The sequence below is a fragment of the Anabrus simplex genome, chromosome 1, assembly GCF_040414725.1.
Source record: "Anabrus simplex isolate iqAnaSimp1 chromosome 1, ASM4041472v1, whole genome shotgun sequence".
Lineage (NCBI taxonomy): Eukaryota > Metazoa > Arthropoda > Insecta > Orthoptera > Tettigoniidae > Anabrus > Anabrus simplex.
This window is the reverse complement of record NC_090265.1, coordinates 189,205,610-189,228,277: the sequence shown is the minus strand read 5'-3', so window position 1 is coordinate 189,228,277 and position 22,668 is coordinate 189,205,610. Positions and strand designations below refer to the sequence as shown.

General features: G+C 39.1%; 1 protein-coding gene across 1 annotated transcript in view; it reads left to right on the top strand.

The window, feature by feature from the left end:
• The window catches only part of LOC136885511 (intermembrane lipid transfer protein Vps13), a 1,358,975-nt gene that overhangs the window by 548,442 nt on the left and 787,865 nt on the right, over nt 1-22,668 (top strand). The window contains exon 21 of the mRNA XM_067158109.2: nt 12,227-12,361. Coding sequence (XP_067014210.2) covers nt 12,227-12,361 — 135 coding nt within the window. The remainder of the gene's footprint in view (nt 1-12,226; nt 12,362-22,668) is intronic.

Genomic DNA, 22,668 nt, shown 5'->3' with positions numbered 1-22,668 from the left:
AAATGGTAAAGAAGTTGTTGAAGAGGACATTGGGAAGAGCCTCCCTCACCTGCGAAGAGGCTTTGACTGTCCGATGTGATGTAGAGTCTGTGGTAAATTCTAGGCCTTTGACGTACCTGTCTGAGGATCCAAGCGACTTAGTGCCATTGACTCCTGCAATGTTCCTACAGGACAACCGGTCCATTGGAGTCCCTGATCTCGATTGCCTTGACAAGACTGATCTCAGAAGATGGGCCAAGTACCTGCAGCGTTTATGGGAGGAATTGAGGAAAAGATTCCATGATGATTACCTGAGCCTTTTAGTACAGCCACAAGTTAAAGAAAAGTGTCTAAGGATGCTCAAGATTGGTGACATTGTGTTAGTAGGCTCTGATCAAAGGAAAAGACTCAGTTGGCCTTTGGGTAAAGTGATTGGGATGTTTCCTGGTAAAGATGGTAACACAAGAGTAGTTTGAGTGCAGACTGCTGGATGGGACATGATCAGGCCCATTCAACGTTTGTACCCACTGGAGATGACTTCATCGCAGGATACCTTACAAGTGGAAGATGATGGAGATAATCAGCAAGAAAGTGTTATTTCTGCTGTAAAAGATGAAGTGAAAACGAAAAGTGGACGTTTGGTGAAACTCCCTGCACGATATAGGACTTAGGAGTTATGTTACATCCAGAGACTAAATGGAATGCACCCACCAGATTTTGTACTCTTTGGTTTTGAGAACAGGAGAGAACAATGTAAATAAAGTTTTAAGGCTGTGGAAAATAATAAAAGTCATAACCTTTGTAACTATCAGACGAATGCCATTTTATCGAGTAGATTTTCGGGTTCGACGTAACACCCAGATTTTCCTCTATTCTTCCTCCACTACTTTCTTGGCCAAATTCTTTGCCTCCACATATTTTCTACTTTCTTCAGTCTTAGATGTTTTCCATGCTTTCCATGCCATTTTATTTTCTTTCACTTTAATGTTTACCCTATCATTCCACCAGTGTGTCTATTTGTCTTTCACATTTCCTGCTGTTCTACCACATACCCTTTCTGCACATCCAACCAAGTTAAGGTAAGGGTGTATTCTGCCCGAAGGCGGGTCCGAACCTCCGCGGAGTTGTACCTGAGCCAGAGTTTACGTACGGTAGGGTGGCCAGTTCCTTTCTGCTCCTCCATTCCCTTATCCCCCCACCAACAGTGCATGGCATCCCATCCATATCTTGACTATGCCCAATGTTGCTTAACTTCAGGGATCTCACGGGATCAGGTGTTTCAACACAGCTATGGCCGTTTGCACATCCAACCAGTGGTTCCTTAAATCTTTTCCATTCATCTCCAACATTCCCCATCTCCATCCTGGGTACCAATGGTATTATTTCCCTTTGAAATTCTTCCTGTATGCGTTCCTCCTTCAACATCCATACTTACTTTTCTCTCTTCTTCATGGGGGTTTTTCACTCTTTCCCGTTTTCAGTTTTCCTATCGCCACTCTATGATCTCCACCAAAGGCTTCTTCAGGCATAGCTGTAACATGTAAAAGATTCTTTCAGTGTTGTTTGTGATGATTATATAATCAATCATGGTCTTTGTTCGACTGTGCCGGGCCGAGTGGCTCAGACAGTTGAGGCGCTGGCCTTCTGACCCCAACTTGGTAGGTTTGATCGTGGCTCAGTCCGGTGGTGTTTGAAGGTGCTCAAATACATCAGCCTTGTGTCGGTAGATTTACTGGCATCGCATACCTGCCAACTTTCCCGATTTAGGCGGGAGACTCCCGATTTTCGACAGTTTTTCCCGCCTCCCGATTATTCTATTATTTCTCCCGATTTTAGCTTATTTTTTTGGTGAACTTCAAACATTTATTTTCAAATCCCGCCGTTTCAGCCTTTTTTACGCCAGTGGCCGGAAGTCCTTCGCTCATTGGCCGCTTTCAAACGAAACATCGACGTTTATTAATGCGAGAAATGTTCGCGAATGTGCGATGTTTATTGAAACCTTTATATCGCGATGCGTGTATCGATTGTCAATCTCTCGTTCTCGCGTCCTATTTTGGTGTTCGTTCACATCAGTCTGGTCGATTCTAGAGACTCGTCGCTAGATATTGAGTGTTTCTTCGTAATTTAGTGACAGAATTTCAATGATAACTACTAGTGACTTTTCTAGGGATTTTACGAGCCATTTGGAGACAATTCAGACTAATTTTTATTTATCTCAATGTAAATAAAACAAGAGTTTTGTCCGTACATTGCTCAGAATTTAAAAAGAATGATGTTTGCATACCGGTCGCGACCATCCATAGTAACAAGGGGATATGCACGTTTTAATTTTCCGTAATGTCTGTCTGTCTGTCTGTCTGTCTGTCTGTCTGTCTGTCTGTCTGTCTGTCTGTCTGTCTGTCTGTCTGTCTGTCTGTCTGTCTGTCTGTCTGTCTGTCTGTCTGTCTGTACGTACGTGCGTACGCACGCTCATCACGAGAAAACGGCTGAAGAGAATTTAATGAAAATCGGTATATAACGTCGGGGAATAAGTCGCTACAATCTAGGCCATAAATAATTTTATTCACGCTGAGTGAAATGGTAGTTTAGGGGAAGGCCTAAAATTTAATTCTCAAATATTTATGTTATTATTGGCCCTATCGATAAATACTACATAACTAAAGTTATATATTATAAAATTTCCTATCATTTACGTCTTAAACATTTTTACCGTACCGGCTATGATGATAGAGATATTCATGGATTCGGATTTTTTTGCTAAGTCCATATCAGCGCCGGGATACGTGAAAATGGGTGAACAGAATTTTATGTTAAGTCGCGGAATAAGGAACTACAGTCTATGCTATAAATAATTTTATTCACTCTGTTCAAAATGGTAGTTTAGGGGAAAGTGCCAAAAATTTCATTTTTAATTACCTATCTTACTGGTCATATTGAAAAGTACTACATAACAAAAGTTACAGAGAATACAATTTCCGATTATTTATGTGTTATAAAGTTTTACCGTACCGACTACAATAATATTGGTGGTGATGGTGATTAAATTGTGAAGAATAAGAATGAAAAAAAAGTCATGAAGGAACAATTGCTTAAATAACATAAGAGGTTGTCATGAAAGAAAGGAGACTCACTTGACATTAGATGCTCTAAATCACAGATTTGGAAGAAAACTAAGTGTGAAGGCCTCCAATATAGAAAGCTCATAAAATTGATCAGCAATAACATTACATTGACCATTGTTTGTTGTGATGTGCTTTATGTATTCTGCTGCCATTTATCTCCGATAGATAGGATTACTGCTGCGTATTGAGTATAACAGTCTGCCTGAATATTGGCGGGAAGTAGCTGGGGAGTGGGGAGTTAGATCTCTCTCTTCTTTAGCATGCCATTCCTCTGGTTCATAAATTTTCTGATACTACTGGTACGTAACACACTGGATCAGCATAGTATTCCAGCTATTCAATCCCTACTCTGAGGCAGTGATTGGAATAAGCAGTGTGCACACTTAAACGGAATGATTACACAGGAGTATTCGCGGCTGTCTGCAGCCTGGTCATTCTAGCTCTGAAACTTTTGAACTGTTAGATCGACACCGTAGTACATTTCGCCAAAAATTGAGAAAATGTGCTGTTTTCATTTTATCGAATATTTCATATGACAACATTGCTTTTTATCGCAACATTCATACTGGCGTCATTGTAATGACCTATGTTAACTTTAGTTGGGAAAACTATAAGGACAGTCTTTCTGAGGATTCCGTAGCAAAGCACGTGTTCATCAGCTAGTTATTTGATCCAAATAGCATTGCGCTTTGCATAATCGCACGGGCACTTGGTGCAATATATTAATCTATGCATTTGCTAAGTAGCCTAATGGCATCTAAGTGCATGACTGATTCACACGTGCGTTCATACTATTTTCAGCAGGCTTATCAGGGACCGATCATCTCACTCGCATACTTTCGATGAGGGAATAGAGATGTGTAATTTTTAGCCTTGTGGCCTCGTATAGCTACAATCGGGCTTTGAGACAATAAGTATTATAAATATATTGTAGTACTGTATTGTGCAAGACATGTAGAATAAGCAGTTTTGATCAATTGTATCTCCTGATTTCTCCTGATTTTTCCTGATTTTCATATCAAAATCTCCTGATTTTTGGTTTTGTAAAGTTGGCAGGTATGGGCATGTAAAAGAACTCCTGCTGGACTAAATTCTGGCACTTCGCATCCCGAAAACCGTAAAAGTAGTTAGTGGGACGTAAAGCAAATAACATTAATTAATTTGTTCATCTGTCTTCCCAACCATACCTTGTAATCTTCTGACTGTTCTTCTTCCTAAACCAGGTGTTTCCAACAATCATTTTGGTTCCTCATGCAATAATCCACCAGCAACTCGCCTTCTGGATTCCATATACACTTCCATATCCAAAGGGCCCTACAACATCTTTGTCTTTCCTTTCCAACTTGTGCATTTGTAGATCTCCCATCAATAGCACTTCCGTATCTTCTATCTGTCTCTACACTTCCTCTAAAAAGTTCTCTACATGTTCATCTCTGCAACCCGTTTGTGGAGTATTCCCTATCTTCGTCCTGGGTACCAAGGGTATTATTTCCCTTTGAAATTCTTCTTTCATGCCATTTTCAAACTGGAGTCTCATCACAATCATCCTATCGCTGACACAATTTTAGATTCCACATATTCTTGGATTTCTTTTCTAAGTATGATGGCGACTCAATTTTTTGCTTGATGTCCTCCGCTGTAATACAGCCTGTATCTTTCTTTCAGAGGAATCTCTAGCATATCCCTCTTCTTGGTCTCACACAGTCCAAGTATGGCTATACCTTTTTCTTTCATGAAGTCAACCAGTTCTTCTGTCTTTCCCATCAGTGTTAGGATATTTAGTGTCACAATCTTGTAGTTTGGTGCTGATTGCCCACTTCTCACAGTTCGCCCAGCACCCAAAGAGCTGCACGTCGCTTTTAGGAGGGGACCCTTAACTTTTTCTGAGACACCATATCTGCTTTATCCATATAGGCATTTTATACCTACTGCCTTATAGAAGACTCGTGTATGAACAAAGCTGTACATAATGTAAATATAAAAATCAAGAGATAAAGTAAGAGTTTTAGAAATGTATATGTAGTAGATACTTTAGGTCTTGGCAGGCAAATGTTCACTAGGCATGGGTTACATCTGAGTGGTAATGGAAAAGCAACTCTCTGTAGACAAATTGCTACAATTATCAACAGAGATTTGCAAACTAATATGCACTTAAGAAAACCCATACCACTAAATTGGCATATACAGGGAAACTTGCCAGAAAACCCAGATCCTAAAATCAAGATCTATGTACAAAGATCTGGGTTCCAGGGACGTTCTCAACTCATGAGTCAAATGTTACCCAATTACAACAGTCAAGTTTTAGGGAGGAAGGGGGTCTGAGGTTGCTCTTGGTAAACTGTCAGAATGTAGTAAATAAACAAACGAAATTCAGTACATTGATGGAATCTTATGAGACTGATGTGGTGATAGGAGTAGAATCATGGTTGAGAGAAGGGGTGGGTAATAGAGAAGTATTTCCAGAAGGGTATACAGTCTGTCGTAGAGACCGAGGAGATGAAAAGGGTGGTGGGGTGTTTATTCTGGTGAAGGAAACTTATTGTTCACATGAATGGTTTACTGATGAAAGGGATGAAATATTAGGAATAAAATTAGTTTGTGGTAATATGAAGGAGGTGGGAATTATAGGAACATACAGGCCTGGATGAGAGGAAAGAGACATGGAAATATTTGAGAAAATAATAGATAATAATAATAATAATAATAATAATAATAATAATAATAATAATAATAATAATAATAATCTGAATGCATGGTGTAAGAAGTTTGATGACTATGGAATGAAATTGAACCCATCAAAAACAGTAGCATTAAAAATCAGCAGACATTATACAGAATGCAACATAAAAATACAGGACCACCAAGTTGAAGTAGTACACCAATTCAGTTATTTAGGAAGCGTAATCGCTAGTAATAACAGAGTTGAGAGAGAAATAACAAACAGAGTAACCAAAGGCTCTAACTTTTACAGCATCGTTAGACACCTACTGTGGGATCAGAAAGTCCCACAAAGAACAAAAATAACCCTGTACAAGTCATATTTCATTCCTATCCTTACATATTCTCTGGAAACCTGCACACTAACATCAAAGGATTATAGTAGGATTCAAGCCTGTGAAATGAAATTTCTTAGAACTGCCCTCCAAAAGACCTGACTTGATCATGTGAAAAATTATGAGATCCGATCTAACCTAGGTCTAAATGAATCGATGGTCATCTAGACTTAAATGGTTTGGGCATGTTAAACGAATGAATAGCACAAGGTTACCATGTGCTTATTTGGAAAAGAGAATAACAGGTAGAAGACCAGCTGGAAGACCAAGAAGAAGATGGATGGACCAACTGAGGGAAGACGTGGAGAGAAGAGGATGGAATTGGGAATCTGTCTTGGACAACGAAATGTTTTTGAATAGTCAACTTTGGAAGACGCTTGTTTTCAAACACCCTACCTGGCTCGCTGGAAGGGCAAACCGATGATGATGATGATGATGATGATGGTAATAATTGGGGGAGATCTAAACTTGCCTGAAGTTGAATGGAATGGAGCTGCAAGTGAAGCCCATGAACAGAAACTGGTAAATAAGTTAATTTGGGAGGGAGGATTTACACAAGTAGTACAAGAACCGACTCGTCTTGACAACTTGCTAGATGTATTCTTGGTTAAACCATGGGAAATTGTTGATAAAACTGAGGTAATTGAAGGAATAGGTGACCATAAGGCTGTAATAATGGATGTAGGACTTGTACCAAAAATGCTTAATAAGAGGGTCACACAAGACAGGAAATTATACAGAAAAACTAAAGTTGATGAATTTGGGACTTACCTTAAATCACAATTCAGTTGTTGGATAAGTGAAGGGAGTAATGTGGGTACACTTTGGGCTAAATTTAAAGGAATCATTTGGGAAGGAGAGAAGAGATTTGTACCTGTTAAGAAGGGTAGAATGACCTCAGACCCTGTTTATTATACAAGGGAAATAAGGAAATTAAAAAGAAAATGTAGAGTAGTAAACAGGAAAATCAAAGAGGGCAGGGAGAATAGAGAAACTAGAAAACAGCTAATGAGGGAACTGAATAGAGTGAAAAAGGAAGCAAAAGAGAAATATATGAATGGCATACTTCAAGAGGGTAATGACCACAAAAGGAAATGGAAAAAGATGTATTCATATATTAGGAATCAAAAAGGAAAAGGAATCCAAATTCCTACAATGGTGGGAGAAGGGGGTGAACACTATTCAACAGATACCGAGAAAGGAAATCTATTTAGTAGGGAATTCAGAGATTCAGTAGAGGGTTGTCAGGAGTTGGAAACAGTAACAGAAGATAGAGAGGGAGAGACATAGGGAAACAAGAAGCTTCTCATTCACAAATGAAGATATTTTCAGAGAAATCCAACTGCTTCAGCAAGGAAAAGCAGCAGGAAGTGATCAAATTACTGGGGAGGTATTAAAGACAATGGGGTGGTACATAGTGCCTTATTTAAAATTTCTGTTTGACTATGTCATAAATAATAGTGTAATACCAAAAGAATGGAAGGAATCTATAATAATACCAATTTATAAAGGAAAGGGTGATAAAAGGAAACCAGAAAACTGCAGACCAATCAGCCTGACCAGTATAGTTTGTAAAATACTGGAGAGTCTAATAGCAAAGTACATCAGAGGGATATGTGATGATGAAAATTGGTTCATGAGGAGCCAGTATGTATTTAGAAAGAAATTTTCTTGTGAGGCACAACTGGTGGGATTTCAGCAGGACATATCAGATCAGTTGGATTCAGGAGGCCAGTTAGATTGCATAGCCATAGATCTTTCCAAAGCATTTGATAGAGTGGATCATGGAATATTATTAAAGAAATTGGAGGGAATAGGATTGGACGTAAGGGTTATACGTTGGATAAGAACATTTCTAAATTCAAGGGTTCAGAAAGTCAAAGTAGGAAATAATGTATCACAGGAAGAGAAAGTTTGGAAGCGAATCGCACAGGGTAGTATAATCGGTCCGTTACTTTTCTTAATATACACAAATGATTTAGGGAACAATATAATATCAAAAATAAGATTGTATGCAGATGATATAATTGTTTATAGGGATATAAATAACATTGAGGATTGTTCAGAATTACAAAGGGACTTTGAAAGTATCCAACAGTGGGTTGAAGAAAATAATATGAAGGTTAATGGAGGCAAATCAACTGTTACAACATTTACTAACAGGAGCTTTAAAACTCAATTTGAATATACTTTGGATGAGGTAGTTATCCCAAAAGATATCAAATGCAAATACTTAGGTGTGAGATTTGAAAGTAATTTGCACTGGAAGGGTCATGTTGATGAAATTGTTGGGAAAGCATACAGATCGTTACATGTCATAATGAGGCTACTTAAAGGATGCAACAAAGAATTAAAAGAAAAAAGTTACTTAAGTATGGTTCGTCCATTATTGGAATATGCAAACAATGTTTGGGATCCTCACCAAGAATACCTAATAAAAGAAATAGATAGTGTGCAGAGGAAAGCAGCAAGATTTGTAACAGGGGATTTCAGGAGAAACAGTAGTGTATCAGAAATGTTAGAGGAACTTGGGTGGGAAACTTTAAGTAAGAGAAGGGAGAAAACTAGACTTATAGGTTTATATAGAGCCTATAGAGGAGAAGCAGCATGGGGAGAAATCCGTCAGAGGCTTCAGTTGGAAAATAATTATATTGGCAGAACTGACCTCAAGTACAAAATTAGAAGGAATTTTAGCAGAAGCGATTGGGGTAAATTTTCATTCATTGGGAAGGGCGTGAAGGAGTGGAACAGTTTACCAGGAATAGTGTTTGATCCTTTTCCAGAATCTGTGCAGATATTAAAAAAGAGAATAAACAGTAACACAGAAAATAAATGAATTGTTTGAGGGCATTCGACCAGTGCAGGTTATTGTAAATAAAAAATGTGTGTGAATAAATTAATTCCATCTCCTAGTCTTTGGAGTATGGACAGCCGGAGTAGGGGACTGGCTGTAGGGGTGAAGTACAGTGGGGACTTCGAGGGCCCTGGGACCGCTACGGTAGCTGTGAAGGCCCTTCAGGAACTCTGAAAAGTGGTGGCAAAAGGGGGCTCTGGTTAAGACGCAGCAGATCATTATGCTACTTAGGTTCCAAAATGGGTTTAAAAAAAAAGTAAATAAATGCAATGTAAATTTTAATCTTATACCAGTTGCATAGTATTATTTGAAGTAATTCCACATACTGTATATGAGTTGACTATGTTTGTAAGTATAGGAGATATTATAAGTAGAATTTTGTAAACAATATAAATTTATTAAGGATGATCTGTTTGCTTAATAGAAAAAAAATAGTTAGCAAATTGTATATTATTGTATTCTAGAAAAAAAATGTTTCTTCTCTTGTTAATTTAAAATTTAGTGCTTGACAATAATGTATTTTAGTGTACCATTTGCCACCGAGGTAGACACCTCGTTTGCAAATAAAGAGATTTTAATTTGATTTGATTTTGAAATTAGGCTGCCCCTAACATGGAGAGAGGGTGTCCCAGTATTTTAAAGCCCCCAGGAACCTGTTGGTCTGCAGGTTGTATTAGATATTTCAACCAGCCCTACATACTGTAGGGGGCCCCTACCTGCCACCTGGGGATGCGCTCTGTGGGGTTTCAGGTTCCCCTGGTTACTTTTGGAAGTTAACCTCACCCACAGAGTCTGAGGTTATTTGTAGAGTATATAAGATAATTTATACTAACTCCTTGTTCATTATAAGCATAATTCCTTATTGTAACCAAGTTAATCAACTACCAATTTCAATGTTAGTAACTCTTGAGGTTAACCACTGTTTAAAAAAAAAATATAGTTATGTTAAAATGTTTTGTTTTTTTCACATTTCTAACATAATTAGATATAATACGTTTGTATATCACCGACCTCGATAGCTACAGTTGCTTATGTGCGGCCAGTATCCAGTATTCGGGAGATAGTAGGTTCGAACCCCACTGTCGGCAGCCCTGAAGATGGTTTTCCATTGTTTCCCATTTTCACAGCAGGCAAATGCTGGTGCTGTACTTTAATTAAGGCCACGGCCGCTTCCTTCCCACTCCTAGCCCTTCCCTGTCCCATTGTCGCCATAAGACCTGTCTGTGTCGGTGCGACGTAAAGCAACTAGCAAATAGTGTTTGTATATCAGTATATACTTCAGGTTTTAGTTTCTCTCTCTCTCTCTCTCTCTCTCTCTCTCTCTCTCCTGTAATAAATGCTCTGAATATTATATTCAATTAGATATGTTTTTGTATCATTATACAGGGCGAGTTTTAAGTCTACCGACAAACTTCATGGGATGATTTCTGGCTGAAAAGGGAGCACAAAAGTTTATATAGTCTTGTGCCTGGAAATACATAGTTTCCTCAGTAGATGGCACTGAAGAACAACATCAAACAAAGAGCCCTGGCACACAGTACATGGCCTGAATACCATCCATGTCACAGCAGATGTTCAAAGTGGCCTCTCTGGGATGCAATATATGCGTTCACATGTTGCATCAAGGATTGCCTTACTCATTCCAATGTTCCAGCGTGTGTCCAAATAGGGTCACAGACTACATGGACACGCTGTTCTAGGGTCTCAAGATCAGAAACAGGCTCACCGTACACAATGCCTTTCAGATGCCCCCCTCCCACGCAAGTAAAAATCCAAGGGGTTTAAGTCCGGTGATGGAGCAGGCCATGAAACAGGGCCTCCACGTCTTATCCAACGTCTGGGGAAGATGTTGTTGATGAGTCGGCGAACAGTAATGCGGAAGTGGGCTGGTGTTCCATCGTGCTGCAGTCACATTGCCTTTCGTATTGCCAAAGGTACATTCTTCAGCAATGGAGGCAGAGTGTTTTGCAGGAAGTCCAGATACGTTTCTCTGTTTAGGCGTTGTGGAAGAAGAGGTGCTTCAAATAAGCAGTTGCCAATTATCTCTGCCCAAACATTGATTTGAAACTGCTGCTGATGAGACGCTTGAACCATTCCATGGTGATTTTCTATAGCCCACAGATGACGATTATGTAGGTTAATTATATCGTAACTACCAAAGGTCACTTCATGGGTGAAGAAGATTGCAGAAATCCTGTAATGGTGATGTTCTCTTGCAGAAACCAGCGAAGGATTCTTTCCTATGGAGGAGAATCTGCAGGTAATAATCCCTGCACATGTTGGAGGTGATAGGGATAACAGTGGTTGTTATGTAAGATACGGATAACCGTCCTTTGGCTCGCACCATGTTGGCGGGCCACTTGCCTGGAGCTTGTACCAGGGTTATTCTTAAAATCATGGAGAACATGTTGCTCCATATCTGGTGTACACACAGTCTGTGGCCACCCTGCACGTTCTTCTTTCACAAAGGACCCATGCTTACACAAATGTCAAAAAATGGCTCCTAATATTGTGTGATGTGGCTGGTGCTGTCTGTGAGGGTACACGGCTCATTACATCCATGCTGTCTCTCAACCATTTCCACCTTCTTGGCTATACATGGACATCATCTTGGCTGGTTCCTGGAATAAATACCGTACCATTGTGCTTTCACATTGCTTAAATCACACTATCTGCAACATACAAAATCCACACAGCATGTTATGAGAGATGTCGTTAATGCCATCTACCATCGAAACTATGCATTTCCGGGCATAAGGTGATATAAACATTTGTGCTCCATTTTCAGTCAGAAATCACCCCCTGAAGTTTGTCGGTTGACTTAAAACTCACCCTGTATACCTCAGGTTTTAGTTTAAGTCTCTCTTTCTGTCGTTACTGTAATAAAAATTTGGAGTATAGTATTCATTGTAGATGCTTCATAAAGGGGCCCATTAGTCTTACTGGCAAATTGTGATCAATAAATTCAGTTCAATTCATTTTTACAGCTACAGTTGGAGAATCAAGCTGACTTTAGAGGCTTATCTTAGTGTAAGTGTACTCTCATAAAGATACTGCTTGTGTAGATTGAAATTTTGTTGTCATGGGGCACCTTTCTAAATCCTAGTTTCAGAACATGTTTCAAGTGTGTATGTGTGTTGGTTTGTAACAAATTGAATGGCAGAGAAAGTTACGCTGAAGAGTTATGAACATTTACTGATGTGCTATTTCCTTTTTAGGATTTCTTCAGCACATTCCATGAAGCACAAGAAAATTTATCTCTTGCTATGGCAGAAGCAGCTCAGGCAGCAAGACAGAGTGTTCTGAAGGCACATGCCAAAGCAAAATTTATTCAGTTGGACATCAGTCTCCAAGTAAGGGGTTATTTTAATTTAATTAGAAGTTAAATAGACCCTTAGTTATGTATTTGCAGCTTAAAATTGTGACAAGTTGTGATTTTCTTCCATCCCAAAAATTTTGTTGAGTGTATGAAAAGAGAGTAAGTAATTCTGTTCAAGAAATGAAAAAAGGAATTCTTTTGTAAATGTAAATGTGCATTTATTTGTAATGGCTTATTGTACCTTATTATATTGTTTTTCAATTTGTTATGATTTGCTCAATTGATTTATTGGCTGATGATGACGCAAAATGAGCGTCGAAACTAGTAGGCCCCTACCAGTCTTGTATAATTATGTGATCTAACTCACATCAGTAAACTGTCATTGTATTAAAAAGCTGGATCCTTAACATTTTCAATTTATTTATAGAGCAGTGCGACCAGGCTGCTGTCAGAGCAAAGGTTAGAGTCGGGGCATTTTTTCTTCTCGGTAGCGTCTCATAATCGAAGTAGAATGGAACACTCTTGACTACAATGGCACTTGAAGAGTCCATTTCATTGAACTAGTGATGTGTATCTGGTTCCTTTGAATGCCAGATATAGGTTTAGAGCATACCACAGGAGTATACATGTGAGGAAATTATCGCATGAGATCACCATTTTTGTGCCGTACTTCAATATGTGGAAACCATCCATGGTTACTGTACATTCTCATGCATTAGAATATACGAAAGAAAGCTTCTGTGTTTTCTATGCGAAACACAAAGGGATGATGTGGTAAATCTGTGATATGAGTCACATGGAAAAGGAAAGATTCGTGTGACAAACATCTTAATAGCAACAGGTACAAGAAAAATACAGAAGCTCATGACAAAAAATGACGACTTTCAATCGCAGACAGCTTCGATAATGCTAAGCACGGTAAAACTGAAAAAGAAGAATTCATAATAATTATGGTGTCAGCTTTCCTGGGAGCAAATATTCCACTCTACAAGCTTGATCTCCTAATATTCGAGCTTGAATGAGCAAATACATTGAAGGTAAGAAAATGCTTTTATTTAGAGGGATTTGTGGCAGATTGTCAACGTGAGATAGCATTACTTCTGTTCATGCAACTTTATTAACATTCTATTTTCCTTTATTCTAGATGCTGGAGATCTTCTGGTTGCAAACATGCTTCGCAAGAATTATGTTCCTAAAGTGAGAGAAGAATATGAGAATATACTAAAGGAAACAGTGAAGGAGAAGAAATTAATTATACATTGTGATGAGACAACGAGTAGGAATAGTTTGGCAGTGTTTATTATCCTGTTCCGAATTTCTCAGGAGAATGGTTCCCCTTTAAAACTTCTTGTGGCAGGAGTGAAAATACGACCGCAATTGAGTGTTTCCAGGCATTGCTAGAAGTTTCCACACATTCTTCAGTGACCATTATTACAAATTCCACTAGATATTTGCCCAAGTTGTGTCCGTACACTTAAAGACTGTTGTAACCGTACGTATGTACGATCCCCGAGTTTTTAGGTTAGGAAATTTTCGTATATAGTTTGTAAGGTTAAAATCATGTAATTTTGTTTATTTATAATGTATAAACGTAATATTATAAGAAGAATGTATAGTTAGGTAATATTGCATATGTTCATCATTATATTTTGTATAAATTTCCGTTTGGGTAAGAGTCTGTAAATATGGCCTAGCCGTAAGGATTGTGCAACCGGGAAAACTGCGACTATATCGGGAAGGACGGTTGAAGTCAGTTGGATGTGTTGCAACAGGTGGCTTGAAAACACGGGGTACGGCAGGTTGTATCGGTTGAAGAATTGGAGTGAATCAATGTGGACATACATGAGTGGACGGTCTATGTCACATCATATACTCGATAGCCAATGCGAGGGCTTTGTTTTGAGCGAGGTTTGTGTTGACAGAGTGACGCGGGAAGAAGTGCCGGTGTGAGCGTTGCTACCACTAAACTTTTCAGGACGCGATTACCACGTGTAGCAAGGATATATAAGTGTGTACGCGTGTGCGGTGAGTTACTCTGATTCTCATTCTCATTCTCATTCTGTTTCTGACTCTGATGCTGATACTGTGTGTTTCTCATTTGTACTGGTCTGCGGGAGCGACGTATTTGCGCAGTTTGCTATACGATCTGCTATTGTACGTGAGTATCTGTTACGGAGCGATCATGGTATAATCTCAACAACTTACTGGCTTTGCAGTGGACTTTCTGTAAAAGAAAGTGTTTGTTTGGAACTTGTCTCCCGAGTATGCAGCTTCAGTTGATGAAGAATTTTGCTATTTGCTTGCCTCTGGAGATGTAACACTTTCTGTCCAGCCAGCAATTGGAAAGAATTCAAGACGTCGACGAAGAAGTGTAAATAAGGTTAGGGATGCTCGTCTTAAGAAGGTTGCATCCATATGTAGAGAAATAGTCGTCGTACTTTTCTCTACCAGATTAGAATTCACGGTAACAGTGGAGTGCGAAGGGGCTCTTACCTGGAGGTATGTTAAAAGTATAATGATGTTCTATGTTTATTGAAGATTTTAATGATGTGTAATTTGCCTTTGTAAGACGGCAAACGAGTAAATCTCGTGAAGAGATGATTTTGTTGGGTGGTATTGTGTATATTAGCTCTATGTAAACAGCAAGCACTAAGTGGGTTGCATAAGTGTTTATTTTTTGGTGTTTGTCACATATTAGTTCTTATTCTGGGAGTAAAGTCATAGAATCAAACTTTAAGTGAGTCTTTTGTCAGTGGAGTAAGGCTGAACCTGGCATGTTACCCAAATTTAATTTCAGGGGTTATATAGCAAACAGGTAAGGTTACAAAGCAAGTCTGGAGCCTCGTCAGCCTGATGACCGTCGCCTTGAGAGAGAGAGTGGCTCGTTGCTCTACACAATTAAATATTCCTGGAATTGTTTTGCAGGTGGCGCCCATTATCCTTGTTATTTTCACTTAGTTGAGTCAACGTTTATCTGTTCAGTATTTCAATAGCTTGCGGTAGTTACAATTGGCGCCGCAAACGTGAGGCAGAATGATATCCAGACTTGCTATATGACTTTGGTAGGCACATTTGGTCCAGTGTTTTAGTGGGCTTGTGTCAGGAGTTATGTATCGGTGTTGTCATGTTTTGAGTTCTATGTTTTATCAGTGGAATATGAATAATAGTAAGAGTAATAGTAGTGTAATGAATTTGAGAAGGAGAAAAGTGCATAAAGGAAGTATGTCAGTTAATGATGAGGAGAGCAGTTGTGGCATAAGCACACAAAGTTTGATGAAAGTAGTTTTCAGAGTGATAATATGTCTATGGAAAAAGTGTATGGAATTGTAATGGGGGGTGAAGGGGAAGGTAGTGATCAAAATCAAAGTAGCATGGGGGGTAATAATGAGTTTATGAAGTTAGTATTGGAGCAGTTGGCCAAATTGATTGATCAAGGGAATAATTTAAGTAGTCAATTTAGTAATCAGGGGAAGAAATTAAGTGATAAAATTAGTAATGTAGGGGAGGAGGTAAGTAATTTAATTGATAAGCATTGCACGGCAGCTAATGATTGGGGTAGTAGTGTGGAGAAAGGAATTGATAATGTAGGGAGGGAAGGTGATGATTTGAGGGATTTTGGGGGTAAGGGGTGTGAAGAAAAGGAGGAGGATTTGTCGGAGGACCTACTATGTGCTAAAATTGATGGTGATAACACTGTGGTAATTGATGCTCTTTGGGAAGTTGCAGAAATTGAAAAGGAAGTTAGTGGTAAAGGTGATGAAGATTATTTTGTGGAGGAGGAGTCTTTGAGGAAGACATATCATGTTGTAGAGGATGGTGTAATTGAGGAGATTAATGTTACGTCGATAATGTGTCTGAGTAGTGATGATTTTGAGATTAATGAAACTTCCGTTAAGAGGGTCAAGAGCAACAGTGTTGATGGCATGAATGATGTGCGAGTGGGAACAGCGATGAAAGATATGGAAGTGGGAGAATTTAGTAGTAATGGTCGGGATCTCGAGTTCAGTGATAGTAGTGATTTCAGGAAGAGAGGGAGTGTGAGTGAAGGAAAGTGTGAGAAGGGTTGTGTGAATGAGATTGAGGTGGTTGAAGCTGGTATGTCCGATAAGGATGAGTGGAGGAAAACTGTCGATGCTGTGGGTGAAATTCTTTGTGAAGTGGAGGTTAGGTCACATTTTGTGCATAATGAGAATCATAAGAGTGGTTGTGAATATTATGGGGATTCAGGGTTTGAAGATTTTATGAGGAGTAATTGTGTTGGAAAGCTTTTTGGTATTTGGAGAAAGTTCAAAGAAATTGAGAGTGACAATGTGTATGAGAGAACAGGAGGTCGATTCAAACGTATGTTGAGTGGAATATCTGATGCTGAAGATCGTACGAATGATTTCATTGAAGTGTGGAAGAGTATTGATGAAAGAGGTGCGATTGTGGTGTGTTTTCAGAACAGGAGGGAGGTTTTGATTGTGAAATGTATATGTGTTCCGAATGAAAGTCTGTGTAAGTTGTGTGTGAAAGAATGGGAAGAGAGTTTTTGTGTGAGATTGGCAACCAGGGTAGATCTACCCTCAGCAGAGGTGGTATCTTCAAAGGTGATTGGTTTAGCGAGGCAGAATTTAAGGAAGTCAGCTGATAGGAGAATGATGCAGCAGGGGAGGCATCATGGAGATAGTTTTGAAGTAGGGGAGGTGGTGTTACTAAAGGTTCCACACATTTCATCTGCAGACAACGAAGAAATTCGTAAGTTTTTTCAGTTGTATCAGGGACCTTACACAGTAGGTAAGAAAGTTGACAAATGTGCTTATCACCTGTTGAATAACAAAGGTGACATGATTGGTACACACAATATTCACAATCTTAAGAGGTATGTAAGGTGAAGTATTGTAAGTTCAGATGTTTTGTGTATGTTAAGAAGAATATGTGAATTTTCTTTAAATCCTCGGTGACTTTGACAGGCTGTGTAGGCTGCTGTACTGAAAAGACTGTGATTTGCTCAGATGTATTGTATATAATCTTCACAAATCAAGGGGGGGTATTGTAACCGTACGTATGTACTATCCCCGAGTTTTTAGGTTAGGAAATTTTCGTATATAGTTTGTAAGGTTAAAATCATGTAATTTTGTTTATTTATAATGTATAAACATAATATTATAAGAAGAATGTATAGTTAGGTAATATTGCATATGTTCATCATTATATTTTGTATAAATTTCCGTTTGGGTAAGAGTCTGTAAATATGGCCTAGCCGTAAGGATTGTGCAACCGGGAAAACTGCGACTATATCGGGAAGGACGGTTGAAGTCAGTTGGATGTGTTGCAACAGGTGGCTTGAAAACACGGGGTACGGCAGGTTGTATCGGTTGAAGAATTGGAGTGAATCAATGTGGACATACATGAGTGGACGGTCTATGTCACGTCATATACTCGATAGCCAATGCGAGGGCTTTGTTTTGAGCGAGGTTTGTGTTGACAGAGTGACGCGGGAAGAAGTGCCGGTGTGAGCGTTGCTACCACTAAACTTTTCAGGACGCGATTACCACGTGTAGCAAGGATATATAAGTGTGTACGCGTGTGCGGCGAGTTACTCTGATTCTCATTCTCATTCTCATTCTGTTTCTGACTCTGATGCTGATACTGTGTGTTTCTCATTTGTACTGGTCTGCGGGAGCGACGTATTTGCGCAGTTTGCTATACGATCTGCTATTGTACGTGAGTATCTGTTACGGAGCGATCATGGTATAATCTCAACAACTTACCGGCTTTGCAGTGGACTTTCTGTAAAAGAAAGTGTTTGTTTGGAACTTGTCTCCTGAGTATGCAGCTTCAGTTGATGAAGAATTTTGCTATTTGCTTGCCTCTGGAGATGTAACACTTTCTGTCCAGCCAGCAATTGGAAAGAATTCAAGACGTCGACGAAGAAGTGTAAATAAGGTTAGGGATGCTCGTCTTAAGAAGGTTGCATCCATATGTAGAGAAATAGTCGTCGTACTTTTCTCTACCAGATTAGAATTCACGGTAACAGTGGAGTGCGAAGGGGCTCTTACCTGGAGGTATGTTAAAAGTATAATGATGTTCTATGTTTATTGAAGATTTTAATGATGTGTAATTTGCCTTTGTAAGACGGCAAACGAGTAAATCTCGTGAAGAGATGATTTTGTTGGGTGGTATTGTGTATATTAGCTCTATGTAAACAGCAAGCACTAAGTGGGTTGCATAAGTGTTTATTTTGTTGGTGTTTGTCACATATTAGTTCTTATTCGATGTTCTATGTTTATTGAAGATTTTAATGATGTGTAATTTGCCTTTGTAAGACGGCAAACGAGTAAATCTCGTGAAGAGATGATTTTGTTGGGTGGTATTGTGTATATTAGCTCTATGTAAACAGCAAGCACTAAGTGGGTTGCATAAGTGTTTATTTTTTGGTGTTTGTCACATATTAGTTCTTATTCTGGGAGTAAAGTCATAGAATCAAACTTTAAGTGAGTCTTTTGTCAGTGGAGTAAGGCTGAACCTGGCATGTTACCCAAATTTAATTTCAGGGGTTATATAGCAAACGGGTAAGGTTACAAAGCAAGTCTGGAGCCTCGTCAGCCTGATGACCGTCGCCTTGAGAGAGAGAGTGGCTCGTTGCTCTACACAATTAAATATTCCTGCAATTGTTTTGCAGGTGGCGCCCATTATCCTTGTTATTTTCACTTAGTTGAGTCAACGTTTATCTGTTCAGTATTTCAATAGCTTGCGGTAGTTACAATTGGCGCCGCCAACGTGAGGCAGAATGATATCCAGACTTGCTATATGACCTTGGTAGGCACATTTGGTCCAGTGTTTTAGTGGGCTTGTGTCAGGAGTTATGTATCGGTGTTGTCATGTTTTGAGTTCTATGTTTTATCAGTGGAATATGAATAATAGTAAGAGTAATAGTAGTGTAATGAATTTGAGAAGGGTTGTGTGAATGAGATTGAGGTGATTGAAGCTGGTATGTCCGATAAGGATGAGTGGAGGAAAACTGTCGATGCTGTGGGTGAAATTCTTTGTGAAGTGGAGGTTAGGTCACATTTTGTGCATAATGAGAATCATAAGAGTGGTTGTGAATATTATAGGGATTCAGGGTTTGAAGATTTTATGAGGAGTAATTGTGTTGGAAAGCTTTTGGGTATTTGGAGAAAGTTCAAAGAAATTGAGAGTGACAATGTGCATGAGAGAACAGGAGGTCGATTCAAACGTTTGTTGAGTGGAATATCTGATGCTGAAGATCGTACGAATGATTTCATTGAAGTGTGGAAGAGTATTGATGAAAGAGGTGCGATTGTGGTGTGTTTTCAGAACAGGAGGGAGGTTTTGATTGTGAAATGTATATGTGTTCCGAATGTAAGTCTGTGTAAGTTGTGTGTGAAAGAATGGGAAGAGAGTTTTTGTGTGAGATTGGCAACCATGGTAGATCTACCCTCAGCAGAAGTGGTATCTTCAAAGGTGATTGATTTAGCGAGGCAGAATTTAAGGAAGTCAGCTGATAGGAGAATGATGCAGCAGGGGAGGCATCATGGAGATAGTTTTGAAGTAGGGGAGGAGGTGTTACTAAAGGTTCCACACATTTCATCTGCAGACAACAAAGAAATTCATAAGTTTTTTCAATTGTATCAGGGACCTTACACAGTAGGTAAGAAAGTTGGCAAATGTGCTTATCACTTGTTGAATAACAAAGGTGACATGATTGGTACACACAATATTCACAATCTTAAGAGGTATGTAAGGTGAAGTATTGTAAGTTCAGATGTTTTGTGTATGTTAAGAAGAATATGTGAATTTTCTTTAAATCCTGAGTGACTTTGACAGGCTGTGTAGGCTGCTGTACTGAAAAGACTGTGATTTGCTCAGATGTATTGTATATAATCTTCACAAATCAAGGGGAGGTTGGGCGCCAATTGCAACTACCGCAAGCTATTGAAATACTGAACAGATAAACGTTGACTCAACTAAGTGAAAATAACAAGGATAATGGGCGCCACCTGCAAAACAATTGCAGGAATATTTAATTGTGTAGAGCAACGAGCCACTCTCTCTCTCAAGGCGACGGTCATCAGGCTGACGAGGCTCCAGACTTGCTTTGTAACCTTACCTGTTTGCTATATAACCCCTGAAATTAAATTTGGGTAACATGCCAGGTTCAGCCTTACTCCACTGACAAAAGACTCACTTAAAGTTTGATTCTATGACTTTACTCCCAGAATAAGAACTAATATGTGACAAACACCAAAAAATAAACACTTATGCAACCCACTTAGTGCTTGCTGTTTACATAGAGCTAATATACACAATACCACCCAACAAAATCATCTCTTCACGAGATTTACTCGTCTGCCGTCTTACAAAGGCAAATTACACATCATTAAAATCTTCAATAAACATAGAACATCATTATACTTTTAACATACCTCCAGGTAAGATCCCCTTTGCACTCCACTGTTACCGTGAATTCTAATCTGGTAGAGAAAAGTACGACGACTATTTCTCTACATATGGATGCAACCTTCTTAAGACGAGCATCCCTAACCTTATTTACACTTCTTCGTCGACGTCTTGAATTCTTTCCAATTGCTGGCTGGACAGAAAGTGTTACATCTCCAGAGGCAAGCAAATAGCAAAATTCTTCATCAACTGATGCTGCATACTCGGGTGACAAGTTCCAAACAAACACTTTCTTTTACAGAAAGTCCACTGCAAAGCCGGTAAGTTGTTGAGATTATACCATGATCGCTCCGTAACAGATACTCACGTACAATAGCAGATCGTATAGCAAACTGCGCAAATACGTCGCTCCCGCAGACCAGTACAAATGAGAAACACACAGTATCAGCATCAGAGTCAGAAACACAATGAGAATCAGAATGACTCGCCGCACACGCGTACCCACTTATATGTGCTTGCTACACGTGGTAATCGCGTCCTGAAAAGTTTAGTGGTAGCAACGCTCACACCGGCACTTCTTCCCGCGTCACTCTGTCAACACAAACCTTGCTCAAAACAAAGCCCTCGCATTGGCTATCGAGTATATGATGTGCCATAGACCGTCCACTCATGTATGTCCACATTGATTCACTCCAATTCTTCAACCGATACAACCTGCCGTACCCCGTGTTTTCAAGCCACCTGTTGCAACACATCCAACTGACTTCAACCGTCCTTCCCAATATAGTCGCAGTTTTCCCGGTTGCACAATCCTTACGGCTAGGCCATATTTACAGACTCTTACCCAAACGGAAATTTATACAAAATATAATGATGAACATATGCAATATTCCCTAACTATACATTCTTCTTATAATATTACGTTTTTACATGGTAAATAAACAAAATTACATGATTTTAACCTAACAAACTATATACGAAAATTTCCTAACCTAAAAACTCGGGGATCGTACATACGTACGGTTACACTGTGTATCAAAAAATCTTACCCATATTCAGTGCTGGACCCATAAATTAGATGGACTTGCTAAAATACATGCCAATGAACTTAAAAAGTCTTAATACCAGGCGAATTGGCCGTGCGTGTAGAGGCGCGCGGCTGTGAGCTTGCATCCGGGAGATAGTAGGTTCGAATCCCACTATCGGCAGCCCTGAAGATGGTTTTCCGTGGTTTCCCATTTTCACACCAGGCAAATGCTGGGACTGTACCTTAATTAAGGCCACGGCCGCTTCCTTCGAACTCCTAGGCCTTTCCTATCCCATCGTCGCCATAAGACCTATCTGTGTCGGTGCGACGTAAAGCCCCTAGCAAAAAAAAAAAAAAAAAAAAAAAAAAAGTCTTAATGAGTGTGCCCTTAAAAAAAAAAAAAGCTTTTCTGAACACACAATATTACAAACATGGCTAGGTGGACTTGCTAAAATACATGCCAATGAACTTAAAAAGTCTTAATGAGCATGTCCTTAAAAAAACAAAAACAAAAATGCTTTTCTGAACACACAATATTATAAACATGGCTACCTTAGACACAGGTACAGAAGTATTAAAATTTACCTATGACAGCAATGTCATCTACAGTAAGGTACAAAAGTTGAAAACTAGAAAAGCAGCTGGAATTGATAAGGTTTCGGGGGTTATACTAAAGACAATGGGTTGGGATATAGTACCATTTCTGAAGTACTTGTTTGATTATTGTTTGCATGAAGGAACTTTACTGAATGAATGGAGAGTAGCTATCGTAGCCCCTGTATATAAAGGAAAGTGTGATAGACATAAAACTGATTTTTTTATTTTTTATTTTAAATAGTTGTTTTACGTTGCACCGACACAGATAGGTCTTACGGCAACGAAAAGCTAAAAATTACAGACCAGTCAATTTG